The sequence below is a fragment of the Tachypleus tridentatus genome, chromosome 12, assembly GCF_004210375.1.
Source record: "Tachypleus tridentatus isolate NWPU-2018 chromosome 12, ASM421037v1, whole genome shotgun sequence".
NCBI classification, from domain to species: Eukaryota; Metazoa; Arthropoda; class Merostomata; order Xiphosura; family Limulidae; genus Tachypleus; species Tachypleus tridentatus.
In genome coordinates this window covers 34,357,710-34,381,477 of record NC_134836.1, presented here as the reverse complement: position 1 = coordinate 34,381,477, position 23,768 = coordinate 34,357,710, and the positions used below count along the sequence as shown (strand labels likewise).

General features: G+C 32.9%; 1 protein-coding gene across 3 annotated transcripts; it reads right to left on the bottom strand.

The window, feature by feature from the left end:
- Positions 1-9,773: 9,773 nt before the first annotated feature.
- Positions 9,774-23,067, bottom strand: LOC143235572 (uncharacterized). Of its 3 annotated transcripts, none has more exons than XM_076473821.1 (5): positions 22,895-23,067; positions 18,579-18,637; positions 18,385-18,462; positions 17,156-17,412; positions 9,774-10,425 (listed from the first exon to the last, which is right to left on the bottom strand). In XM_076473821.1, exons 1-5 carry the CDS (start codon positions 23,054-23,056, stop codon positions 10,382-10,384), a joined length of 600 nt encoding a protein of 199 aa, XP_076329936.1. In that variant the 5' UTR covers positions 23,057-23,067; the 3' UTR covers positions 9,774-10,381. The 3 variants fall into 3 exon arrangements, with proteins under 3 accessions (XP_076329936.1, XP_076329938.1, XP_076329937.1); XM_076473823.1 differs by lacking the exon at positions 22,895-23,067 and adding an exon at positions 20,806-21,907; XM_076473822.1 differs by lacking the exon at positions 22,895-23,067 and adding an exon at positions 19,567-19,709.
- Between the last annotated feature and the right edge of the window lie 701 nt (positions 23,068-23,768).

The window sequence follows — 23,768 nt, the reverse complement described above, 5'->3', positions numbered from 1 at the left end:
TATCAAATGGATGTAAATTGCACTTTCTGTAAAATAATGCATAAGACGACCTGCTTGATGGACGGGATAATTTTAAACGTATAATTCACATAATACTACGTAACGACTATTACCTGTTCGGTAAGTAATAGGTTTCATCTGTTGATCCATTAATCATTCCAGAAACTGTAACTTAAATACTAAAAGACATCTCATGCGAATGTCTGTCAGAATGCGATACCTTTTCTACCACTCGCTTTCAACAAGGTGGTAACTGCTGGAAGTACATTTTCAATGGGAAGAATCTTACAAACGCAAACTGACTTTTTTTTTGTTGTTGTTGTTGGGGTGAAGGAGGAAACTCTTAATGTTATCCAAGACCGAGGCAAAGGCGGCACCCGAGAGAACGGCCAGGTCCCGTCGCAAAAGGCAGAAGTCAAAGTAAATATGAACACGAACTCAAACGACCCGAATCAGGGTCTGGCAATAAAATTGCCTGGGCTGGGATCTAAAAATCTAATGCCTAAATTTTTGCTGGGGAACGGGAGTGCCCCGAGAAAACTCACTTTCACAGGCCAGGCGCCGAAAGTTTTGCCTGTCCTGTGCCCGATATCTGAAAAAGAGAATGCATATTTTTGACGTGAGTTTAGTTCTTTAGATACTTTGTTGTGTAATTTGTGTTTCTAGAAATATATTGTAAGGTGAAATGTATTTTGTTGGTGCACTAGTTAATTTGTGTAGTGATGCCGTCAGTTTGTTTCTCTTTTCTGCTTTTAGATAATATTTGTGATATTTCCGTTAGTTTATTTCTTAGTGTTGGTAAGTTGCTGATTTGATGTATATAATTTACTGGCGTGAATGACTGTAGACTGAATGCAAATCTTAGTATTCTCTTCTGTTGGACTTGGATTTTCTGGAGTGTTATTTGACATCCATACTCTATTAGTGGACGGATGTAAGCCTGGTATATTTGGATAATGGTTTTGGTGAACATTTCGATTGTCTACTGGTTAGTCATTAGGTGTGAAATCCGTTTTCTAATTGAGTGTATATTGTTAATACGTTTTTTGTTTATTTTCCTATGTTAGTTTTGTGTCGAAAGTGATGCCAAGGAATGTAATGTTTTTGCTCATGTTAATGGTCGTATTTTCGAGTGATTTTATTTTTCTAGATTTGTCCTTTGTTTTTTTTTTATTTCTTGTAGTAAGTGATTGCTTGTGTTTTGGTTGGATTTAACACTTCTCTCCACTTGTTACTCCATGTTGAGACGTTGTTTAGTGATTCTTGTACGCGAGACATGGCCATCACTAGGTTTCTGGAGGTGCTTCAGATAGCGATGTCGTCTGCGTATTGTGAATTATGCGTGTATGTTAGATTTGGGAAAGGTGTATCACTGACGAAAATAATATATAGAAGTGGAGAGAGGACTGATCCTTGGAGCACTCCTGCGGTTATATTAAATGATTTAGATAGTTTTTTTATTGACTTTTACTTGTGCTGTTCTATCTGTTAAGAAATTTGATATCCATTAACTATAGTGAGATTTATTTTCAGGTGATTTAGTTTGTATTTGATGGCATTGTGCCATACGCTGTCGAATGCTTTTTTGACATCTAGGAATACCCCAATGGTTACTTGGTTGTTGTTAAAAGTTTTATAGACTGATTCGGTGAGTCGTGTGAGGTGATCTGTTTTTCCTGGAGGCATTTTGAGATTCTAGAAGGATGTTATTTGATTCACAAAAATGGAGAAGACTGTTGGAGATAACTCTCTCTCTCCAACAGTTTGCCAAGGCAGTTTAACAGACTGATGGGACGAAAATTATCCAGATTGGTTCTGTTGGTTTGTTTCTTTGGGATCGTGGTTATGATGGCTTTTTTCCAAGTGTCAGGGTAATATCCAGTTGCTAGTGAAATGTTCATGATGTTTGCGAGGTGTTGTAATAGGAGAGTAGAGGTATTTTTCAGAACAATGTTTGGAATTTGGTCATATCCGAGGGAAGTATCTTTCAAGTGTTTCATATTTAATTTTTAGTTCAGTTATGGTTAATTTTCTATTAATTGAACTTGATTGTGCTTCTAGCGTCTCGCCAGGGAACCGTGGTGAGAATGAAGCTTGGTTTGTATTTATGAAGTTGTTGACATGATGTTGGTGTTGTGTGTCAGTCGACTGAATTTAGGTCGCTAAAATAGATTCGTAGTAGTCAACTAATAGATCAGCTTTCTCTACGTCCGTCTTTGCGATTTTATTGTTGTGTGCGATATGTTGTAGCATGTGATTTGTGTTTTGTCTGAAGAAATACTCTGAAAGTTTTCCAAAATTCTTTTGGATTATTCTTGATTTTTTTCTAAGTTTTACAGAAGTTTTGTCAATTTAGTTTCTTTTGCTGTTTTAATGTTTGCTGGAAGAATCTTATTAACAAACGCACTATTTATAAAATTAATATGGTGTTATTAACTAACATGTAGAGGAAGGGCGGTACATCGCAATTAACTCTTAACGGTGCGAATAATAAGAAACTGTCAAAAATATCGGAACATTTACAGCGTCGTTCTTTGAAACTTAATTAGGATGAAATGCGGAAAAACTTCAAAATAACACTGGGTAATATTACAAACTACTTTATTTAAACATTTGTTGAGAACATCGAATAACTTAATATGCTCTATAGTTGTCGCTGTTTGGAGAAGCTGGGAAAAATAAATTTTTCCTTTGTCACCTGACCTGGACTCTCCTATGATTGTAATATATAGATTTCTTTCAATGATAAGGTTTCATGTTTCTACTTTTACCAGTTGAAGTATATCTTTTAAGTATTGAGACACAAGTGATTCCAAAACACATTAGATGTGCTCTCTTTACCAACATTGTGAATGTATCTTAGAAGAGCTGAAATATATTAACCCTTTAATTGATGAGTTTTATTTGTTGTTTATTACTTATCTATAAGCGTTTAATACCCACACCAGCTGTTCTGAGATGCATTTTATTCCACGTGGGTTTCTTGTCATCAGAATTATAAATATACCTTACCAAAAATTATTACTTATTTCGCGGTCCGAATTGGCAGTTTCTACATTTTAAATTAAACTCCATCCTTGCCATACAATTTTTAAGTGGAGGATAACGTAGGAAACAATATCATTTGATAGATCAAAACATAAGGTTTCTGTCTTCTGTTTGTAAATAATCTAAATCATCCTAACTATTGACAATTCGGTGTAAAAAGTGAGTCTGATTGTCTTGTCTATATAAACAATTAAATTAAAAGCCTAGGCTTATTTTACCCGAGTAATATCTATCAATTAGTAATTATACTTTTCAATTTTAATAAATGTTAGCTGAACCTAATCAATAACTGCTATGAGGTTTTCTTTTTGGTGCTGGTCAGGTTTTTGAAATCCAAAACTCCTTAATGACAGATTTGGCCCAGAAAACAAAGTAAGAAATGTTGTAACAGTGTACCGTGTGATGTATTGTTTTTAACAGGATATAATCCAAGAATTACGGTTGAACCTTGGACGGTTATTCACTTGTATACATTTAGAACTTGTAAGGTGCACATAATTTTGGAAAGTTTGATCTTCTTTATAATCTTTAAAAAAGAAACGAAGGTACAACGTAAGGCTGTGACAGTTTTACTGGGATATGTGATCACCGTATTCATCAAATGCATAACGTTTTTTTAATATTTACTAAAGAAAGTACAGTACTGCCAAACAATATCAATCAGATCTACAAATTACACATGATAAAATATAACGTATATTTTGCCGTCTTAAATATTTTCTGTACACTTGTAGTAAAGAATGTAAGTGTAACAATTAAGATGGATGCAAGTTTACTGCGTTGTAAGATCCCAGGTGTCAAATGTAAAGACATGTAAGTTCTTCTCGTAGCAAGGTAAAATTATGCTTGAAATAATTTTAAAAAAATACATAACTATAAAAAACCAAGAAAAATGTATTGTTTGTAGCTTTATCAACTGTTTTTATTGTATTGTATATTTAACGTGTACTTTTAATAACTAGAATATTGTTAGTGGCGTACGTGTAGTATAAAACAATTGTTCCTGTATTCTTGTTGGACTGAAACATTCCAAAGGAAATATTTTAATGGAAGTGTTTGAAATTATGGGTAACATCGTTTATTGTTTGTTTTAAAAATGAATAATTTAAACATCTGGAGACAAGAACAAAAATAATGCACGGTAGCTTTGGGAAATGAAAAATAACCGTGGACGGTCAGAAACGCTTCTCTTCAACCCAATTATTATTGGGGATTGTAGGGAGCATGATTTTGGAGTCTACAGGATTGTTTGAGATTGGAAAATAATATTTTTATAAAGAATAAGAATGAGAATCGGGAAAAGCTGCAAAACCGCTGCGGAAGAAATGTTTGTTTTTTAAATTTCTCACACTGGACTCGTAACCTGAGGGTCCCGGCAACACAGAGCCTCAGTTACTTGAGGATATTGTGGCTTTCTCTACTGAAGGGAAATAAAGATGTCGCAGATACTTAGTCCCACATGCCTCTAAGAACCCCAGGGCCTTCTGCGACTTTGATTGTTAGTATCAGTGCCATAAACGCCGGAACAACTAAGTCCTGGTGTTGCGTCAGTACCACCATTGACACTACCAGTAGATGTGAAGATAACGTAATAAGTGACTAATAAGCTAGAAGGTGTTATATTTCTTTCGTACATTGTATTGTTGTTTTAAACTTTCAAGCGTATGTCATGGAATTTCTATTTTCTTTATTTATATCTGTTACACTGTTATGGTGAAATCATGGTGTTCAGCATGTCTTAAGCGTTACTTTGTTCTACATTCTTTATTTATTTATGCTACATAGTAGACGACATTTGTGTCTGTAAGCATAGTCCAGTAACATTGAGTGTATTCAGGTTAGACAGATTGACACTAGAATACATCCTTTTATAGCGGATTATGATACTTACTAGAAGTAACAGCGGACCAGTGCTGTTAGGGAACATAGGTCAAAAGTAACAAAAAACATGAGTTTAAGTGATAAATTTCAGTCTTACACTGCTAAATTAGGAACGACTAGCACAGATAGCCCTCGAACAGCTTTGTGCGAAATTCAAAACAAACAAACAAACAATCTCAAGAGAAGGAAGGCTGTAGGGCTGAATCTTTTCTAAACGAATAGAATCTACCAGTATCTGTTTAATTATATTCACCAGTCTACCTGCTTTATTAATAAAACAACGATTTTCTCCTTTTTAAAGTTGTCCGTGATATCAATTTGATACTTGGAAACTAATAATAAAATTTATTTATATGAAAACTTACAAGTAATATCTTTTAATTCATTGTCAGCTTTTGAAAATTTCCGCAATTAAACATTTTAATGAATAAATTCATTTTTACCCTTTAACTGTGGATTAAACACTTCACTAAATGAACTAATTTTATAATTTGACACTTTTCAGACCAAGATCAGGTTTGCTTAAAACAATATAAAGCTGAGAACAAGAGAAGTATATTTTGTAAACTCGGTAAAAACCTTTTCCAAGAAATTAGGTTGTCTCGTTATGTTGTTAAAATACAAACGGGCAATGTTTAGTAACTAAAACTAATGGATAGCAAAGAACCAAAATAATGGAAACAACAATTAAAGTAATTTTAATTTTCTTTCATAATTAATCATTATAATTATAATATAGGAAGTATAATTTTGTAGCCTTCAATGTTATTTTGTTACAGATTCTAACCTATAAAATCATACTAACATTTGCTTCCCACCCATCGTATATCTTTCACGAACTACCAACAGTTCTATCAAACGTTTTATTGCAATATCAAGGAAGCTGTAGCACTGCCTTTGCAGAATGTTTCTTTATTATTGAGCAGGAAGCTACCCCAAAGGCTGTCTATGCTCTGATCACCACGAGTATCGAAACTCGGTTACTAACAGTCTGCAGACATACCGGTGGGGACGACAGTTCAATGAAAAGCTATTTTAAATATCTCCTCACTATAATTTTACAATATTATGCACAGTTTCCTTTTATAACAATATCTATGTAATGACTGAGTCACGTTTTGGTAATGTCTTTAAATATCGTAATCATTTCTTGTTCTTTACCACACGGTAACTGAAAAACCAAAACGTAGGTATCAACCAATTTCACGAGATGATGTAATTTCAAACGGTGTATCCTGTTTTATAATACTTATTAGTAATTAGTGGTAATTTTTAAAAAATATTCTAGTATAAAACAAAGTTACCATTTTCCCTTGCAATTAGTTTTACTACAGAAATTTGGTGTTCCTTTGAAACAAGAATTACCAGCTAATTATAGATAAACAACAAATATTGCAGTTTAACCTTACTGTATCTACAACATGGTCCAGTATACGTTTATTCCTTTTCTATTAGCCCCCCGATAGTACAGCGGTATGTCTCCAGATTTACAACGCTAAAATGAGAGGTTCGATTCCCCTCGGTGGGCTGAGCAGATAGCCCTCTGTGGCTTTTCTATAAGAAACACACACACACAGACACATACATCGTCCCTAATTTAGCAGTGTAACACTAGAGAGAAGGTACTAATCATCACCACCTAACGCGAAACCTTAAGCTACTATTTTACCAACCAATAGTCGGATTGATCGTTTCTTTATAACGCCTCCCAGGGCCACCTTCACTTCCTCTGATGTCATGGATTCCAGAATACGAATCTATTTTGCTATAGATGGTAGTGGGCATCCGTCAAAATTGATGTTACCATTAGCAACATCATAGACATGATTGTAGTGGTCTTTCACCTGATCTTTACCAAGGCTATATCAGAAAGCATTCCGGCCATCCATTATCTCCTCAGCTAGGCGTTTGAGTTCAAAATCGAACATTGTCTGGTACTTTTAAAATGTTCCACTCAGAGGAGACGCCTCTTGTATGGCTTTCAGGTAGTTTTTGGGTTTCTAATCGCCTGCTTTAAAGTTCTTTCAATGTTTCAAGATGCTTATGAATGGGAAAGCTCGTCAACCCATTGTTTATTCACAATTTCAACCTCCTGCCATGTTACTTCATCAAGTCCCCTCTGATCTCTCAGTTGATTGAGGTACGAACAGAATTTATAACTTTATTCAGGGAGAAGTATTCCTTCTCAATTTAGTGCTCCAAACTGTACAATATCAAGAGGATCTCCAAGACTCATGGACTTATTTGAATCAACGTGGACGGCCGGTTGTACCTTATTGAGTTATCTGAGACTTGCTTAGGAGTTTTTCAAGATAAATATCCTGCACAAAGAACACTTACGTTTTTGCGGCCCGTGCATACTGCTTCCGCATCCCGGAGGGTTCGTATTTCTTCCTCGAACCATACTACCCTGTGGCATTCTGACTCCTTGTGATAGTATACCTTAGGCGTTTCTGATTGTAGGATGACGATGTCTCTTATGTTGAGATAAGCTCGACCTAGTCTTAAATTTCATGTCGCAGATCTCGCAACCAAAGCTTTATGAATCTGCTGCAAACATGGAAGTTCGCGGATAACGACATTTTGGAAGACGACAAGCGATTGCGTCAAAGTTACTGTCATCTTTTCCCTAGAATTTAAATCGTGCTTGTGCCAACGAATTGTGTTTGTTTGTTTGCTAGATGCACAAACATTGTTGTGCCTGTCTGTTCTATCGAAATATCTGGTCCTTCTCTTAATTTATAATTGCCATCAATCGTAATAATATGGCAGTCTTTTTTCTCGTTGTGCGAGATTCTATAACTTAAGCCGTCCATCTGTGTGGTTCGGCTACTACTTCCACTGGTAGAAATGTCAGTTGCACCGGTTTCACTTTGGGTACGTGAACATGTGTTGGAATAGGTATCTATCAATGCTTCTATTCCAGATGTCAGGCTATCCTTTCCAGGGTTGATGCCAAGTAGTGCGGGTTTTACCGCCGCTCTGGCACCCTACAGACGCCAAATCATAGATTTTATCAATTAAACGACTTTCCATATTTTTTTTTTTTAAATGACCTGCTCTGATATAGGTTGGCCAGAGTCATACTTACTCCTGCCGGTTACCCGCGATTGGTTGAAGTTCTTCACTTTGACATTCAGAATTTTAAGTCAATCTTGTTATCACATTTACAGTTTGTTTTAATTAATAATCAAAATATTGAAGAAATTAGTTGAAAAGTCACTTCCTTGTGGATTAAATTAATGAGTATGTTCAAATGAACTGTTGATTACTATAAGCGAAATATATTTACTTTGAAAAATCTGTCAGTAAATTTTTTAAAAGACGTGAAAAAGTTATTGTTTTTCTCTAATTCATTTTTACTGTTTTTTTCATTAAAAATCTACAATGTAAACTGCATTCTTTCTTTCATGTGCTTCGTAGGTTTTGTACACATATTTTATACTTATTTATGTCAAATACTTAAGATATCTTTCCTCAGCAAAACATTTGTGAACATGAAATTCAAAACATTTATTTTGTCCTCTCAAGATCCAGAGAACCTCAGTCTATTTGCTTATATTGTCGAAGAACACTAAAACAATTTTCATTATTGTCATGACTTATGCACTGAGAATAACTGGGAATATGTCGTCGGATTTAAAACTCTTTTGAAATATTATACATAATTACCAGCGAAAGTACTCGGCTTCTTTTGGGTCATTAGGTTGATATAGCTGTCATTTTTCCATTTGTTGCCAAGTCGTAAAAGGTTCTTACTAACACCAACTCTGGAACCCTCAACATAATGCTGGCCATTAGAAAATCATGCACTTTGCTGTTTTAAACAAACAACATTGAATGACTGTCCCTGTGCAATTTTAAACTTAAACCATTTCTGAATTAACATACTTTTACTGTTATGTTATCATTATCATCAATGGCACTAATTGTTCTACAAATTAAATGTTGTTAGGTAATGAACAACTATTTTGCATGATTTTTAGCTAGACTGCATCATTATAAAATGAACATGATGCAAACATGAATAAATAACACAAAATTGCACACCCTCAGGGTTCATCTAGTAAGTTTGTTTGTTTGTTTTGGAATTTCGCACAAAGCTACTCGAGGGCTATCTGTGCTAGCCGTCCCTAATTTAGCAGTGTAAGACTAGAGGGAAGGCAGCTAGTCATCACCACCCACCGCCAACTCTTGGGCTACTCTTTTACCAACGAATAGTGGGATTGACCGTCACATTATACACCCCCACGGTTGGGAGGGCGAGCATGTTTAGCGCGACGGGGGCGCGAACCCGCGACCCTCGGATTCGAGTCGCCCGCCTTACGCGCTAGGCCATGCCGGGCCTCATCTAGTAAGAGGGAAAAATTTGAGATTTGAAAGTTCTTTTTTGTTAAAGCTGTGATGGTCACATTATTTCTTTTGTTTTTTATTAACTTACCACACAAAAATATGTATCTGTACATACACATGAATTAATAAATAATAATAACCCAGTGCACATCCTCAAGGTCCACTCAGTATGGATACTATATTTTAGATTTCTAGACTTCTTCATCTTGGAGTTACAGCAGTCACATACACACACATTATTTTTATTATAGATAAAGAACAGAATATTAATTCCAACTTCATAACCAATCTAAAATTAATTAAAAAGTATATCATTATTTGTCACTCTTGTTATGTTAAAAAATAAGCATAAACGTATTTCTTACATTATAGATGGGTGTTAAGCTCTAAATATGAATTGGCAGTTTCTGAGGTCCTTTGACCATCACATAAGTATTATAGAACAAAGACACTGAATGGTTCCAATATTAAACAATCACGTGAACAACAGAGCCGATAAAACATTAACAATTTTATTATTTTTACATTTCACGCTGTAAAATAGCATATTTGTAAGAGTTAAATACAAAAATTCCAAAAGCTGGAAAAGTATTCATGACCTTGAATTACAAAACATTATACTTAATATATGAAGTGTACATATTTTATTATTAAACTTTTTGAATTCCTCAATTCCAAAATAATTTTATAGAATAGAACTAGTTAATCGGTACAATATTACTGAAGTACACAAATATTTGGAGGCAAACTGCACAGTAAAATAATGGTTGGTGATACATTTTATATATGTTAAAGTCGTCAACAGTTTTTTATAATGTCTTTGTTTTACCATTTTAATGTTCAATGTTAGTAATTAGTTCATATGTTATATAAACAAACAGTATAGACAACGTACATTGTAAGTTCTGTATGTCTAAAATTAACTACCATGCATATAACTGTATGTGAAATTGTAATTATAAGTGTTCTTCATGATGCAAAAATTTCTAATTCTGGTCTTGCCTTTTTCTCTGTTTCATGGGGCAGCTCTCTAGATCTGCTACTCGTAATTAGAATTTCAATCATCATGCTAGAAGCTTCAAAACACCTCCTTGTCAAATCAGCAACATGAAAGCAACCATCTTCCAGGACTTCTTCCTCTTGCTTGAACCACAAAAAAACATGCACAAAAAACAATTAATTCATCAAAATTACAAGAAACAGAAAGGAGGGTGAAGAAAAATAATTTTTGTTCACTCCCAGGTTTTATAATAAACCTAAAATAAAAACCAAGTATTTTAGTTTATCTCAAAAGAATAAAATTTACAATCAAATGGGAACTGCACTGATAACATTGATAAGAATTTTCCAGTAAATACTCATTCATTAATTAGCTACCCCAGGTTTCTTTTTCCCAACCCTCATGCTAAATTAAACAAAACACCTTGGCCTAGCTAACTGGTGAATGTATATTTGTGAATGTATATCCAGCATCTCCTCCAAGTTAGGAAAAAAGAAGATATAATTGGTCTGATGGAAGAAGCTGTTCCTGCTGCATTGGTTTATAAAACAGCCTATCTAACACTTTCAGGTTCTGGACATGGGTGCGTTCTGTATGGAAGAGCTCTGAAGAAGTAATAATTTACTTAAACTTTCAAATTTCTAAAAACGTAACTCCACCATCATGTCATGCAAACAAGAATTTCATGTTTTCAACCACTTTAAGAGCTATGATTTTCTTATTCTATTAAAGAACAAAATGTTAATATTAATAAACTGTATGCACTTTGTACACACATAAAACTAAGAAAACAGAAACTATGAAATACTAATAGAAATATACATAAACAAAATCTCAAATTACAAATATTAAACAAAAGTGATCAAACAAGTTTCAAAAATCTATTAAATCCAAGAATTTTATCAAAATACCTCTATTGTTGTCAAATTACAACAAAACCACATCAATCAAATACTATAATAAATGTTAACTATATTCTTCTAAGGTTTTTACATACACTTCTACATCTATCTGCTTCACAACAAACCACTTTTTATTCTAGTCCTTAAGATACACAGAAATATTATAAAAACTCTTAAAAACAAATGGGTTACATGCTGTAAAATCAGACTTAAAAAAAAAAAAAAAACATTTATAACTACACCCACCAGATGTCACTTGACAAATTGGCAAATATAGTTGTGTGTGTAACACAAGTAAATACAAATTATAAATATATGAACATCACTAATCAGTGATGAAATTAATCTAATGTAATCTAAGCCATAAAGCAGATTATGTCTCTATGTCTATTTGTAAAGACATATTTCCAATTTTCTGACATTATCTCTGTGAAACTTTCAGGGGTCCTTGGAAATTAAGAAGTGCTTACTGGTAACTTCTAATCACTAGTGTTATCACATCAGATGCCTTCTCAAAAGCATCCAAGTCCCTGAAAACAAGCAGTTCTTGAAAGAAAAATTTAAACTGTAGCAGAGTCTAATTTCAGGCATTTATTTAAGTCTTTCATTTCATTCATTTTCTATTTTGTAAATTTCAAAACTTCAATTTACCCCCTTCCTTCCCCAAGCTATTGAGGTATCACCCTCTCATGAAGGCAAAAAAACACATTCTGCATCTAGTGTAGGTACCTCTGCTCGATGGTTAAATGAACACAAACCATACAACACAAAAATAATTCTAAAATATGTTTACAAATTCTAAACAAAAAAAAATAGAGTATCCAATAGTCACAAATGTGTAAAAAAGTAACTGCAGAATCAACACCCAAAACTTTTTGCATCTAACTTTCAAACTGCTGGTGAAATGCTAAGGCAAGAAATTTAATGACAACAATAAAAGTGGGAGAGAACTGTGTGTTTAAATCCATAAAGTCCTTAGATGATCTAATATCTGTCACCTACATTTAACTGCAGATACTACAAGTCATCCCAGAGGACCAATTAAAATGCTAAGTACCCCCACAAAAAAGTGTAATTACAAATTTCACCAACCCTTGTATTTTAAGACAGATAAAATAATAAAACTAAAGTATTCTTCTGTATAATTTACAAAACACATTACATGAACTCTTAATCTAAACCCATGAATCCAAAGTTAAATGATCATGAGTGCAAAATAGAACTAAATTATCCATCCATACAGTTCAATACCTTGCACTAAATTAATCCAATTATTAATTATTCCATATTTCGCAAACTAGTTGGACTGACGAGGACTAACAGTTACATGAAATTAGTTTTTAACTAATTTTATTGTAACTGTTATTATTTAAATCATTCCTTGTCAGTTGAAATGTTCTGATTTATACACACACAACATATTATCTATACAGAAACCAAAGTTTAATGATAAAAGTATGAAAACAATGGAAACAACATTTAACACTTTAGATGACAACAGCGATTAATATTTCAATATTTTGGAATGTTCATATTCAATTTTGAGCAAGCTATATTAAACAAGATAAAAATATAGAATAAAGAGATTTCTAAGTGTATAACATTACAAATGGCAATGAAATAGTAACACTGGCTATTTCAATATTTTTAAAACATTTACCCAAGATTCCATATACCATTACTGGACATTTATTTCTCAGCAATATCTAAATTTTATCTATCAAATTATCTGCAAATTTCTCTATTCAAAACCATAACTTATCTCTCAGAGAAAGTTTATTTCACACGTTAATGTCACCTTTAGAAGAAATGAGGTACAAATTCAGACAGAAGAAACAGTCTATAATTCAATGTGAATCAGTAAAGAATGAGCTAAGAAATAACATCATGGATTGCCTGCAACCACCTACTTAACAGTTTTAACACCAGAGCTACATCCTTTCTACAACACACTCACAACGTTAAAACAAATAAAAGTTTTCCTACAAATATAAACAACACTGATCCTAACAAGACCATTTTAACTTTAACAACATACTCAGAAACCTTGTAAAAATACATCAGCTAAAGACCTAAAATCTCAATTATACCATCCTCAAATTGTCTTATCACTATTAAACCAGTTTCAAAAATCCTTCTATGGCTGTATTTTCCAACTGATTTTACCATCACTCATGAAGAATATACTGCCTCAGAATACCAAGTCACCCAATTTAATAAAAGTACAAGTGCTGTCATCGTTAATTATGTATTTTCGATGTCAAAACAAAATCTAAATCTCTGTGTTTACTCTTTACTTTCACTTCAATCACAACTCCTAAAACTCCTTTCTGCATAATTCACAAGATTGTACAGAGTTAGTTTCAAACTTTAACTTTATTATCATCATACCTCAAAGTTTTACATTATACAAGTTTCAATTTCTTCAAAAAATCTTCAAATACAAATACTTAAACTTTGGTTCCATTGCCATATGATTATGAGCAAGCACAATTTTGACCTTTTGTCTCTGTTACTTGAATAATAGCTCATACATATTTACTAGTACAGTAAACACTAGTTATCTGTCCTGAGTTCAAATTATACCAGATCAAGAAAAGATCAGAAAAAAAAATATTAATTTGCTCATCACTTGACAATAGCTATGCCTATCGTCTTCTCACTTGGACATATTACTTCAAGTAATATGTGTTTATTTTATTGACATGTTTATAACTTATAGAAAGAGTTAATTTAAACTACAATTTCCCAATAGTTTTTAAAACTGGTGAACAGTATTCATTTCAGTGCATTTCAAACAGCTGAAGCAATGCTTGCAGATTTTGTTCTTACTAGCACTTACAGTATTTTGTAGGCATACATATTTGTAAAATACAGTTAAATTGTGTTTAAGTTTTATTTTAATAATTTAGTTAACTAGGTTTTAGCTATTTTTCTTTTTAAATTTCATATTTGATAGGTTTGATAATTTTGAATACAACCTAAAAATTTCACCTCAGTTTGTGATGGTTAACTTACTACATTAAGCATAAAAAACAGTTTGCTGAAACGTATTTCTGCAAAATGTACGGTAATGCCTGTTGGTGTGCATTAAGAAAAAGGTAAAACTAATGACAGAAAAAATAAACTAAGTGAAAATGTAAATACCTGAAATTGCAAATAAAACCAAAAGAAACTTAAGGATTATTTAATAAAGAGTTAAAAAATGTGTACATACTTCTGTTTCTTAGTTTCAAATATTTAATTGTACTGTACATAAATGATAATAGTTACAGTAAGTAATATGATAAAAAAATGAAAATAAACAGTTATTTAAAAACTTTTGATATTAATTTAGGACAGCGTTTTGCAAAACTATTCTAGATATGCTGCTAAACTGTAAATGTATGGCATCAAGTATGCTTTTTCATGATATTTTAAAATAACCAAGATTATTTAGGCAAACGAAGCCTTATCCTAACACAAGGAATCAGTAGAGTAAATGGGGAATGCCTGTATGCATGGTGACACTCACATGTCCTCTTTTCAAGTGCAGGATCAGAAAAGCATGTTGCAAATTTAACATTATTTTTCTAGTGTGCCATGAGCATAAAAAGTTTGAGAGCCACTGATTGTGGAGGTTCTAGACCTTGAAATGAAGAACTGTGTTAAGAAAGTTTTTATACTTAAAAGATAAAAATTACCTTCCATTTCAACTATTTAAAATCTGAGTATCAAAAATTAATAAAAGATGTTTATTAGAGTTAACAGAAAAAATAATGTTTTTATTTTTTTGAAGTAGATGCTTTTTAGGAAAATTCAAGTTTAGAAGGACTCAATCCACTATATTTATTTAATAAAAATTAAGAGTTACATAACCTATTTACGAGGCAAGAAGGTTGGTGTGAAAGGTTTGCCACTAGAGGAGCAGAAAATTTCAAACATGATTGCATTTTTCAAAGTGTTCTTACAAGTCATTTACCTCTTAGACTCCTGACAATAATGCTTTATGTTATGATTTGCCTGAAGTTCACAAAAACAATATCCCTTAAAACCAATATTATCCAGCACTGGATCTCCTAAGCTGATTAAATTATTTGTTCCTATTCTAAATGTAGTCATTTCCATAAAAATTACAGTTTAAACTTCTTCCTCCTTTGCAAAGGAAATTTCTAAAATTACTAATGTTGATCAACAAATACTTTCTAGACATGACATTAAATATTTAAACTTTAAACTGCACTAGGGAAATTCAAGTAACCTTATATTTTTAATTTTTCTCGGGAAAATGTTTATCAGCTTTATTTACCAATCACTTTCAGAAAAAGACACATCTGCCCTCCTTAACGATATTCACTTTGTCTTCAATAGTCATATATAAAATCAACAAGACAGGGAAAAATTAATAAATTTTAGGGCTACTACTCACAAACATATCTCTATTGCTACGAGTGTCCTTGTCTGGACAGCTCTCTCACCAAATACAGACTTTATATGGAAGATATTTTGATGACATTTTTATTCTGTAGAAACTAACCACATTAAATAATTTATGACTTATTTAATGTGACCACAGCTTCTACAAAATAAAAATGTCAGCAATGTACTTTATATATAGTTATTTAATAACATTAATTTTAATTGTAAAACATAGGAAAATAAAAACTGCCTTTATTTGATATCCAAATCAACCACGTTAGATAATCAGTTTAAACTTCCATTTATTAAAAAACAAATACAGGTTTACATACTTATTTCAACAGTTTCTTTCTACACTCCTTTAAACAAAACATGTTACTCATTCTTCTCAATAAGGCAAATAGCATCTGTTACTACCAAAATAACAATCTCACAGAATATTTTAATACACACCAGCTAAACTCTAACACTATTCTATTCTAACAAAAATGAGCCCCATTATGCTGTACACCAATACACATTAAAATTGGTAATTCATTTTATAAGAGAAACGAAGTTTTTTTGTGGTTTTGTGTATTTTTGTTTTTTTAACACAATAATCACAAATTAAAATAAGGAATATTATATATATACATATATATTATCAGCAAAACACCCTTCAAGTATGTTAACTTAGTATCTACTTCTCTATGTTTCTATGCTGTGTTTAAATATACACAATACCACTCACACTAGCAAAACAGCATGACAATTACAACTACAAACCTATGGAAATACAGGGGTATCAAACTGTAGAACAACTTTAACATCTTCCAGACACCACAACTGCACATGCAGTGAAAGTAGCAACCACATCATTCTGATTAACAATTTCAAAATCATTTCACCTTCATCATCCAATAATAAACCTTTTAATTACAGAAAAACTTATTGTAAATTAATTTCCAACTCTAAATAGTAACACAACACCAGTTACATCTGTTCTAAATAACTTGTATAAATCTGATAGAGCTTGGTTTGATTTGACTTTTGTACAAAGCTACACAAGGACTATCTGTGCTAACCATCCCTGATTTAGCAGTGTAAGACTAGAAAGAAGGCAGCTAGTCATCACTACCAACTGCCAACTCTCGGGCCACTCTTTTGCCAACAAATAGAGGGACTAACCATCACATTATAATGCCCCACGGCTGAAAGGGCGAGCATGTTTAATGTTACAGGGATTTGAGCCCCCTTCTGATAGAGAAACTGTATTACTGTAATATTTATATTGCAACCGATACCCATCCTAACATTTATTACCTATTTCACTTTTTTTTTTGAAATGTTGGAACTTTCTGAATTTCAAAGTGTTTGCATGTTTTATCTTGTTTAACATATCTTGCCAAAGATGAAGTACATGTTTATTTCAAAGTGTTCAAATATTAAATGTCTGTTACCAACTCAAGTGTCAAATGTTTGATGTTAAATTTACATTTATTCATCATGCAAAATTTAAATACAGTAAGCAGTTTGTAGTATTAATTTATCATACTGATACTGCAACATAAGTGATTAAAATTATCCATCTTACCATTTATTACATCTTGACGTTTCTTTTCTTCGGGCTTCATTAAATGTAGAACATTAATATTCACATTTTCTTGCCATCTGGGAAGATTGTTTTCTGCTTCCAAGTCTGAATCATCAAACTGGTGAACATGAGAAGACAAAGAAGACCCTGAAGAAGGCAATGGTCCAGTGGAAGGAACGAATCCTGGGACTGAGCCAGCAGGTGTACCTCCTGGAGTTTTGTGTACCATTTCTAGAGAGTTGCTTGGACTATCAAGACTTCCAAAAAAGAATACCTCCAGTTTTAGTGTAATTCGAGTAACATCAAAATAGCACAATTAACACATGATACTAACTATGATACTCAGACAGCATTACAATTACCTTATGATTATTCCTATAATAGAATTCAATTATAAACTTTTACAATTTTGTCATCAATGTGCTAATAATATAATTTAACATTTTTTGGAAAAAAAAAAATCTCAATTCATATAATAAATTTTGTTTCCATTATATTATACTTAATAGGAATGACTCTAATTTAAATGCACTGTTTTTATACAAAATCACACACTTTTAAAATATGGATTTGTATTTAAACTATTTCTTTAGTTCTTTTGTAAATTGCAATTTTCATACCAATTAACATTTGACCAAACCTAAGATATTGAAAAACAATGCTAAAATCACAATGCTCAAGAATTCAAGTTCTATAATAAGCAAAGATCCTACACTACTGCAAGGTAATCTCTGGCTGCAAAACACTGAGATAATATAACTAAAATTACAGTTAATCATACAATATGACATGAAGAGGATTGGTAAATTTATTAACATTTAATATAAACATAACCAGTATTTAGTGAAAATAACCAAAATGCAGTATTAACTCATTTCTTTATGTGCATATTCAGTTTATACGAACATATTACTACACCAGTTACATGACATTCTATACCTGACACCACTTTTATATTCAATGAATTCTAAAAATTATGGTTAAATTAAATGCTTAAAAATAAGAACCATAGCTATTCAAACAATCATCATAAACTTTTGTCGCCTCCAAAGAATCAAGTTTGTACTGCTGCCCACAATGCAATATTAGAACTATTTTGTCGTTTTTTTTTTTTTGGCATGTATTGTCATTTCCAATAATATAATTTTAAAAGCCACATTGTTGAGAAAACATCTCACAGTAAACAAAACCAATATATTTAAAGAGTTTGTGATTATCACAATATTTACCTTGTAGATAAGCTTGAATTAGAAGAGCTTCCTGAATTGTTGAGGTCTGAAACATTCTTCTCGTCAACTTCTGCGTCACTGAGGTACAAAATCAATTTTAAAAAATTAAAATAGCAAAAAAGCTGCATATCTGCAATTTTGTTTTTCATATGTTGTTCCAACTTCTACAAATGAACAATAAAAGAATTTCAAACCTTTTTGATCTTGGAATATTTGGATCGCTCCGTTTCCTTAAAGGTACTCGACTTTTTCTCTGTAAAATAAAAATAAAAAAGATAATAGTGTGGTCAGCATACTGTAAGACTTACCAAACAGATAAGCCCATAAATGGATAAAAGTTCTAATCTTAAAAATGAAGTCCAAAGTCATTATTATTATGGCATGAAACTTGAAATTAAAAGTACAAAATCTGATTGATAACAATATATATGCATTTTTACACCAGCAGGTTTTTCATTTATTACTCTTAAGTGACAAAACCTGAAATTTTTTTTTTAAATCAAGGTATACCTAAAATATTACCCTATTTAATTTTCATGTTATGTGAATAATTAAGAGCAGTTGGGTTAAATGCTTAGAAAATATATCTGTCTTTTACGCAAGATAAAGATAAATAGAATTATAAACATCATACTGCAGCTGAAAATACAATAAAAATTATGTTAATAATTTATACATGGTAATACCTAAAAGATGTTAGCCTATATGAATAAAAACAAAAATCAAGAGAAAAATAACACTTTCATGTAATTATCTTTAAGTTTATTTCTACCACTGCACACCTATTTCAGTCTAACACTTGTAGAGCTGATGTAGAAAATAAAAATCTTAACATTTACATCATGATAAATTTAGTTACTTTTACTGTACAGTCATGTAAGTCTAAGTTTAAGATAACTAAAAGACTTAGCATATGTCCAAGCTGAAATATTTTTTATCACACTAATTCCATTTAGCTAGGGGAAACAGCATTATAATGATTCTAGCATCACAAAAAATTAATCTACAAAACAAATATATAAACAGATATTAGTAACAAACCTTACAAATCATACTACAATGGAACTATTAGTTAAACAATACTGTAATAACTTTTTTTTTAATACATGATGTGCAAGTCCTAACTTCGTGAAGTTTTTACCCTGTGTGCATGTAGATTTGCAATAGGAATCACAATTTTACCAATTTGCCTCCATTTCCATTGCCAGCTTTATTGTTCTCCATTCTCAGGGTGCAGATACATTCAAATATTTCACATGCAGATCAGTATAAATATGACAGTACTGTCTGTTATATGTCTATGTGAATACTTCACAGGGTGTGGATGGATCTTCACCAAAACTGATATGGAGGTTCATTGGGTCCATGGACAAATACAAAATTCCCATTTTACATGCGTTTTTTTTTTAAACTTTATGCCAAATTTGAAGATCCACCAATAGGAGCAAAGTGGTTAAGTCCATGAGGAGATACATTCAAATTTACAGTTTCATGTTTTTTGTGTTTTGCTGTTTTTTATGGACAATATGTTGTTTTTTAAATTATACATACAGAAAATAAATTTTCACGTCCTAAGCTAACCTTTCATTAATCACAAATTTACATAACTTCCATTCAGGGTATTGATACCTCCTGCAAATAAATTTATGAAATGTTCATTTCTGCTAACAGCAATTAGATATTATTAAACTAGTCATAAATTCAAAATTCTAAAGGGCCAAAAAGGAGTTTATTATCTATCAAGGATGTCCCTTCTGGCTCCAAATTAAAACCACCCTTTTCATGTATTAATTCAATCTTTTCTTGAACTCAGTTAAATTTTATGCCTCCACTGTCATTGAAGGCAGCTCATTCCAAATCCCAAAGACTTTTTAGAAAATAATACTGTCTAACCTGCAGACAACTCCTACACTGCCAAAATTTAAGCTCATGACTTCTTGTTCCATTGTTTTCTTTGCTCAACACAAAACGTTTGATCGATCTATATTACAAATACCATTAAACGCCTCAATCAAATCCCACCTGATCCTTCTCTTTCCCACAGAAAACAAGTTTAGAAATTTTAGTCTCTTTTCTAATGACCATCCCACCATATCAGGTATCATCCTAGTGGCTCTTCTCAGGACTTTCTCCAACAATTAAATGTCCTTCTTAAGGAATAGAGCTCAAAACTATATACAATACTCTAAATGAGGCCTTACAAGAGATCTATACAGTGAAACAATAATACCCCTTATCTTGTATTCAATATGTTTATAAATGCTACTCAAAATTACAGTAGCCCCATTTATAACTACAATACTTTGTTTAGATGCCCTAAGCAATTTTTTATATCACAACACCAAGATCTTTTTCTTCAACCACAGTATTGAACTTATTCCCATATAAATTGTAACAATAATTTGAACTGTGAAAACCCACATGCATCACTTTACATTTTGGACAGCTAAACATCATCTATCACATACTGGCCCAATACATCCACAAAGTTTTTCAAACATAGCGATGTTTCCAAGATTGGTTTTCTGACGCCAGTTCTGCAGTTTAGAAACAAAGGCCCGAATACTATCTTGAAAAAGGAGAACATGTTTTTCACTTCCTTGAAGCTTCAAATTGAGCTTGTTCAGCTGGTCAAAAATGTCGGCTAGGTACGCAACCCTTTTATTCCATGCTTCGTCTTCGAAGTGAGCAACAAGATCTTTCCTTTCTTGAGTCTCCAGAAATAGCTTTATTTCATCTTTCATTTCAAAGACATGATTAATAACGCTTCCTTTCGACAACCAACGTACTGCTGTGTAGAAGAGAAGGACTTCGTGGTCAGCATTCATGTCTTTGCATAGTTCTTTGAATAGGCGAGTGTTGAGTGCTTGAGTCTTCACATAATTTACAATTTTGATTACAGATTCAAGCACTTCCTTCAGAGAGGCAGGGAGAGTCTTACTGGCGAGAGCATATCGGTGAATCATGCAGTGGATGCCCTTTGCTTGAGGTGCTAGCTTCTTCACTCTCGACTGGAATCCTGATTTCGATCCCAGCATAGCCGGTGCCCCATCCGTACAAACCCCACATACGTTTCCCCATTAAAGATCTTCGTCTTGAAAAAAAGTTGAAACTTTTTCCATGACGTCACCAACTTTTGTTGTGGTTTCAAGTGCACTGCAGAATAAGAATTCGTCTTTGATGTCACCTGAATTAATGTATCTCACGAAGACAAGCAACTGAGAACATGAACTTACATCTGTTGACTCGTCGAGCTGAAAGGAGAACAAAGGGGAACCCTTGATTTCAGTAAAAAACCTGTTCCTTCGCATCCATAGACATTTTAGAAATGAGCCTCTGTATAGTATTATTTGACAGGGATACTTGCTGCATCTTCTTTGCACTGGCTTCTCCAAGAATAAGATTTACTGCTTTCATCATGCAGGGTTTAAGAAGTGTTTCTCCAATCGTGTGAGGCTTTCTTTGTTTAGCAATTTCGAATGCAATCTCATATGAAGCTTCCACTACGGCTGCACTCTGCTGCTGAAACGACCCACTTCTATCGATTCTTTGGCTTTAAGACACCGTTCATGCCGTTTGAAGAAATCCAAACCCTTTCTTTGCGTGTTCTGAATATTTCAAAACACACTGTGGTTTCTCGATGCTGTCGTTGGCGAGCACAGTGGTGAAGCCAATGTTGAGGTAGCATTCTGAGTATCTGCGCCGTTTAGTCATGGACAACTCACCTCTACTGCTTACTTATCTCCTTGTTAAAATAAAATAAAAATGTTGAATAATGAACGCTTTGGCAACTGTAGATCTTACACTGACTACTTGTGGGGTGCAGGTAGAGTAATGATGGGGTAAGTATTGGGAGGGAAGGGGCGTGACCAGTCGCATGCGATCGTCACCCACCAATCAGCAACGGACATGTGACTCACGTGTCGACAGCGAGCACACACACACTTAATCATAGCTAAATAGTGTGTTTTGTGTTTTTCTTATAGAAAACCACATCGGGCTATCTGCTCAGCCCACCGAGGGGAATCAACCCCTGATTTTAGCGTTGTAATACAGCTAAACAAACACACAAGCATACATACATGCGCGTGCACTCACATACTCGCTACTCACTAGTACACAAGTACATACAGTTGCAGACACATTCACACAGGCACGCATACATCAACCCATAATATCACCTAATGACATTGAACTAACGTAGCACACGTTTTGCTTTGCAATCAAACAAAAAAAAATGTAAGAGCATGAAAATGTAATTGATGAAATAAAATTAATGTTATCCCAAGCTACTTCTAACAAGGCTTCGCGACTCCCCTGCCAAGGCTTCGCGACCCCCTTGGGGTCACGGCCCACCGGTTGGGAACCCCTGGTCTACATTCTATTATCAAGTTTAAAAGTACTACATTTTGTAATGTTGAGGTATTCCTTCTTCCATAGAAAAAACAGCATAATGACTTACCTACCTTGAAGGTATACAACTACATACTTTGATCATGCAAATACTTACGTGATAAGCTTGAACAATACATGCTTTAACTTTTTCAAAGGCACTTCTGTTCGTTTTCTTTTGATGTTCACCAAGTCTGTGTTCATTCTCTGATTCTTTCACAGCTTGATTAACATGTGCCAGGATTTGTTTGCTACAGTGTACTGCCTGCAGTAACCTCATATGTTCTTCAGAATTCTCTGTGTAATAATATTCAGTAAAAGAAATTCATGGAGCATGCATACATACATACGATGTGTGTGTGTTAAAAAAATAAGAAATTTAGTAGTTGTAAACACTTCTTATTCTCAAGTATTTCTAACTGAAGTTTTAACATTTAGACTAACACACTACTAGGATATTTTTAAATTGTGTTTTGCCATATTGTCTCTTCTGATGGAATATATATCAAGCACTTATATGAATACTAAATAAAATTTACAAACCCTCATTGCAGAGATATTTATCATCATGACCATTTGCATCTGCATAGCAGTCTTTCTAATATTAATATGATATTAAATCACATTACACTTGTTTCTTATGTACTTCTATCCTGTCTTGAACAAACAGAATATTAAAAAATTCAAATATACACTCCATAATTTGTACATATTTCATTTAAAGATGTTTGAAAGCAATGAAACAGGATTTATACATCATTAAACATGGCACAGGATTTAGACAATTTTTCACTTAGAAGATTTAGTGCGCAGAAGCAAAATCATTTACCTATATAAGCTTTAAGGATGTCACAACTGATGGTTTATAAAACTAGTGTAAAAAGAATACGAGTTTCAGTCATTAAAACAAATTTTGTTGTTCGAGTAATTTTCTAACTAAAGCACAACTTGACAACTGAACACTAAAAACAACACCCATTTTTCAAATATAA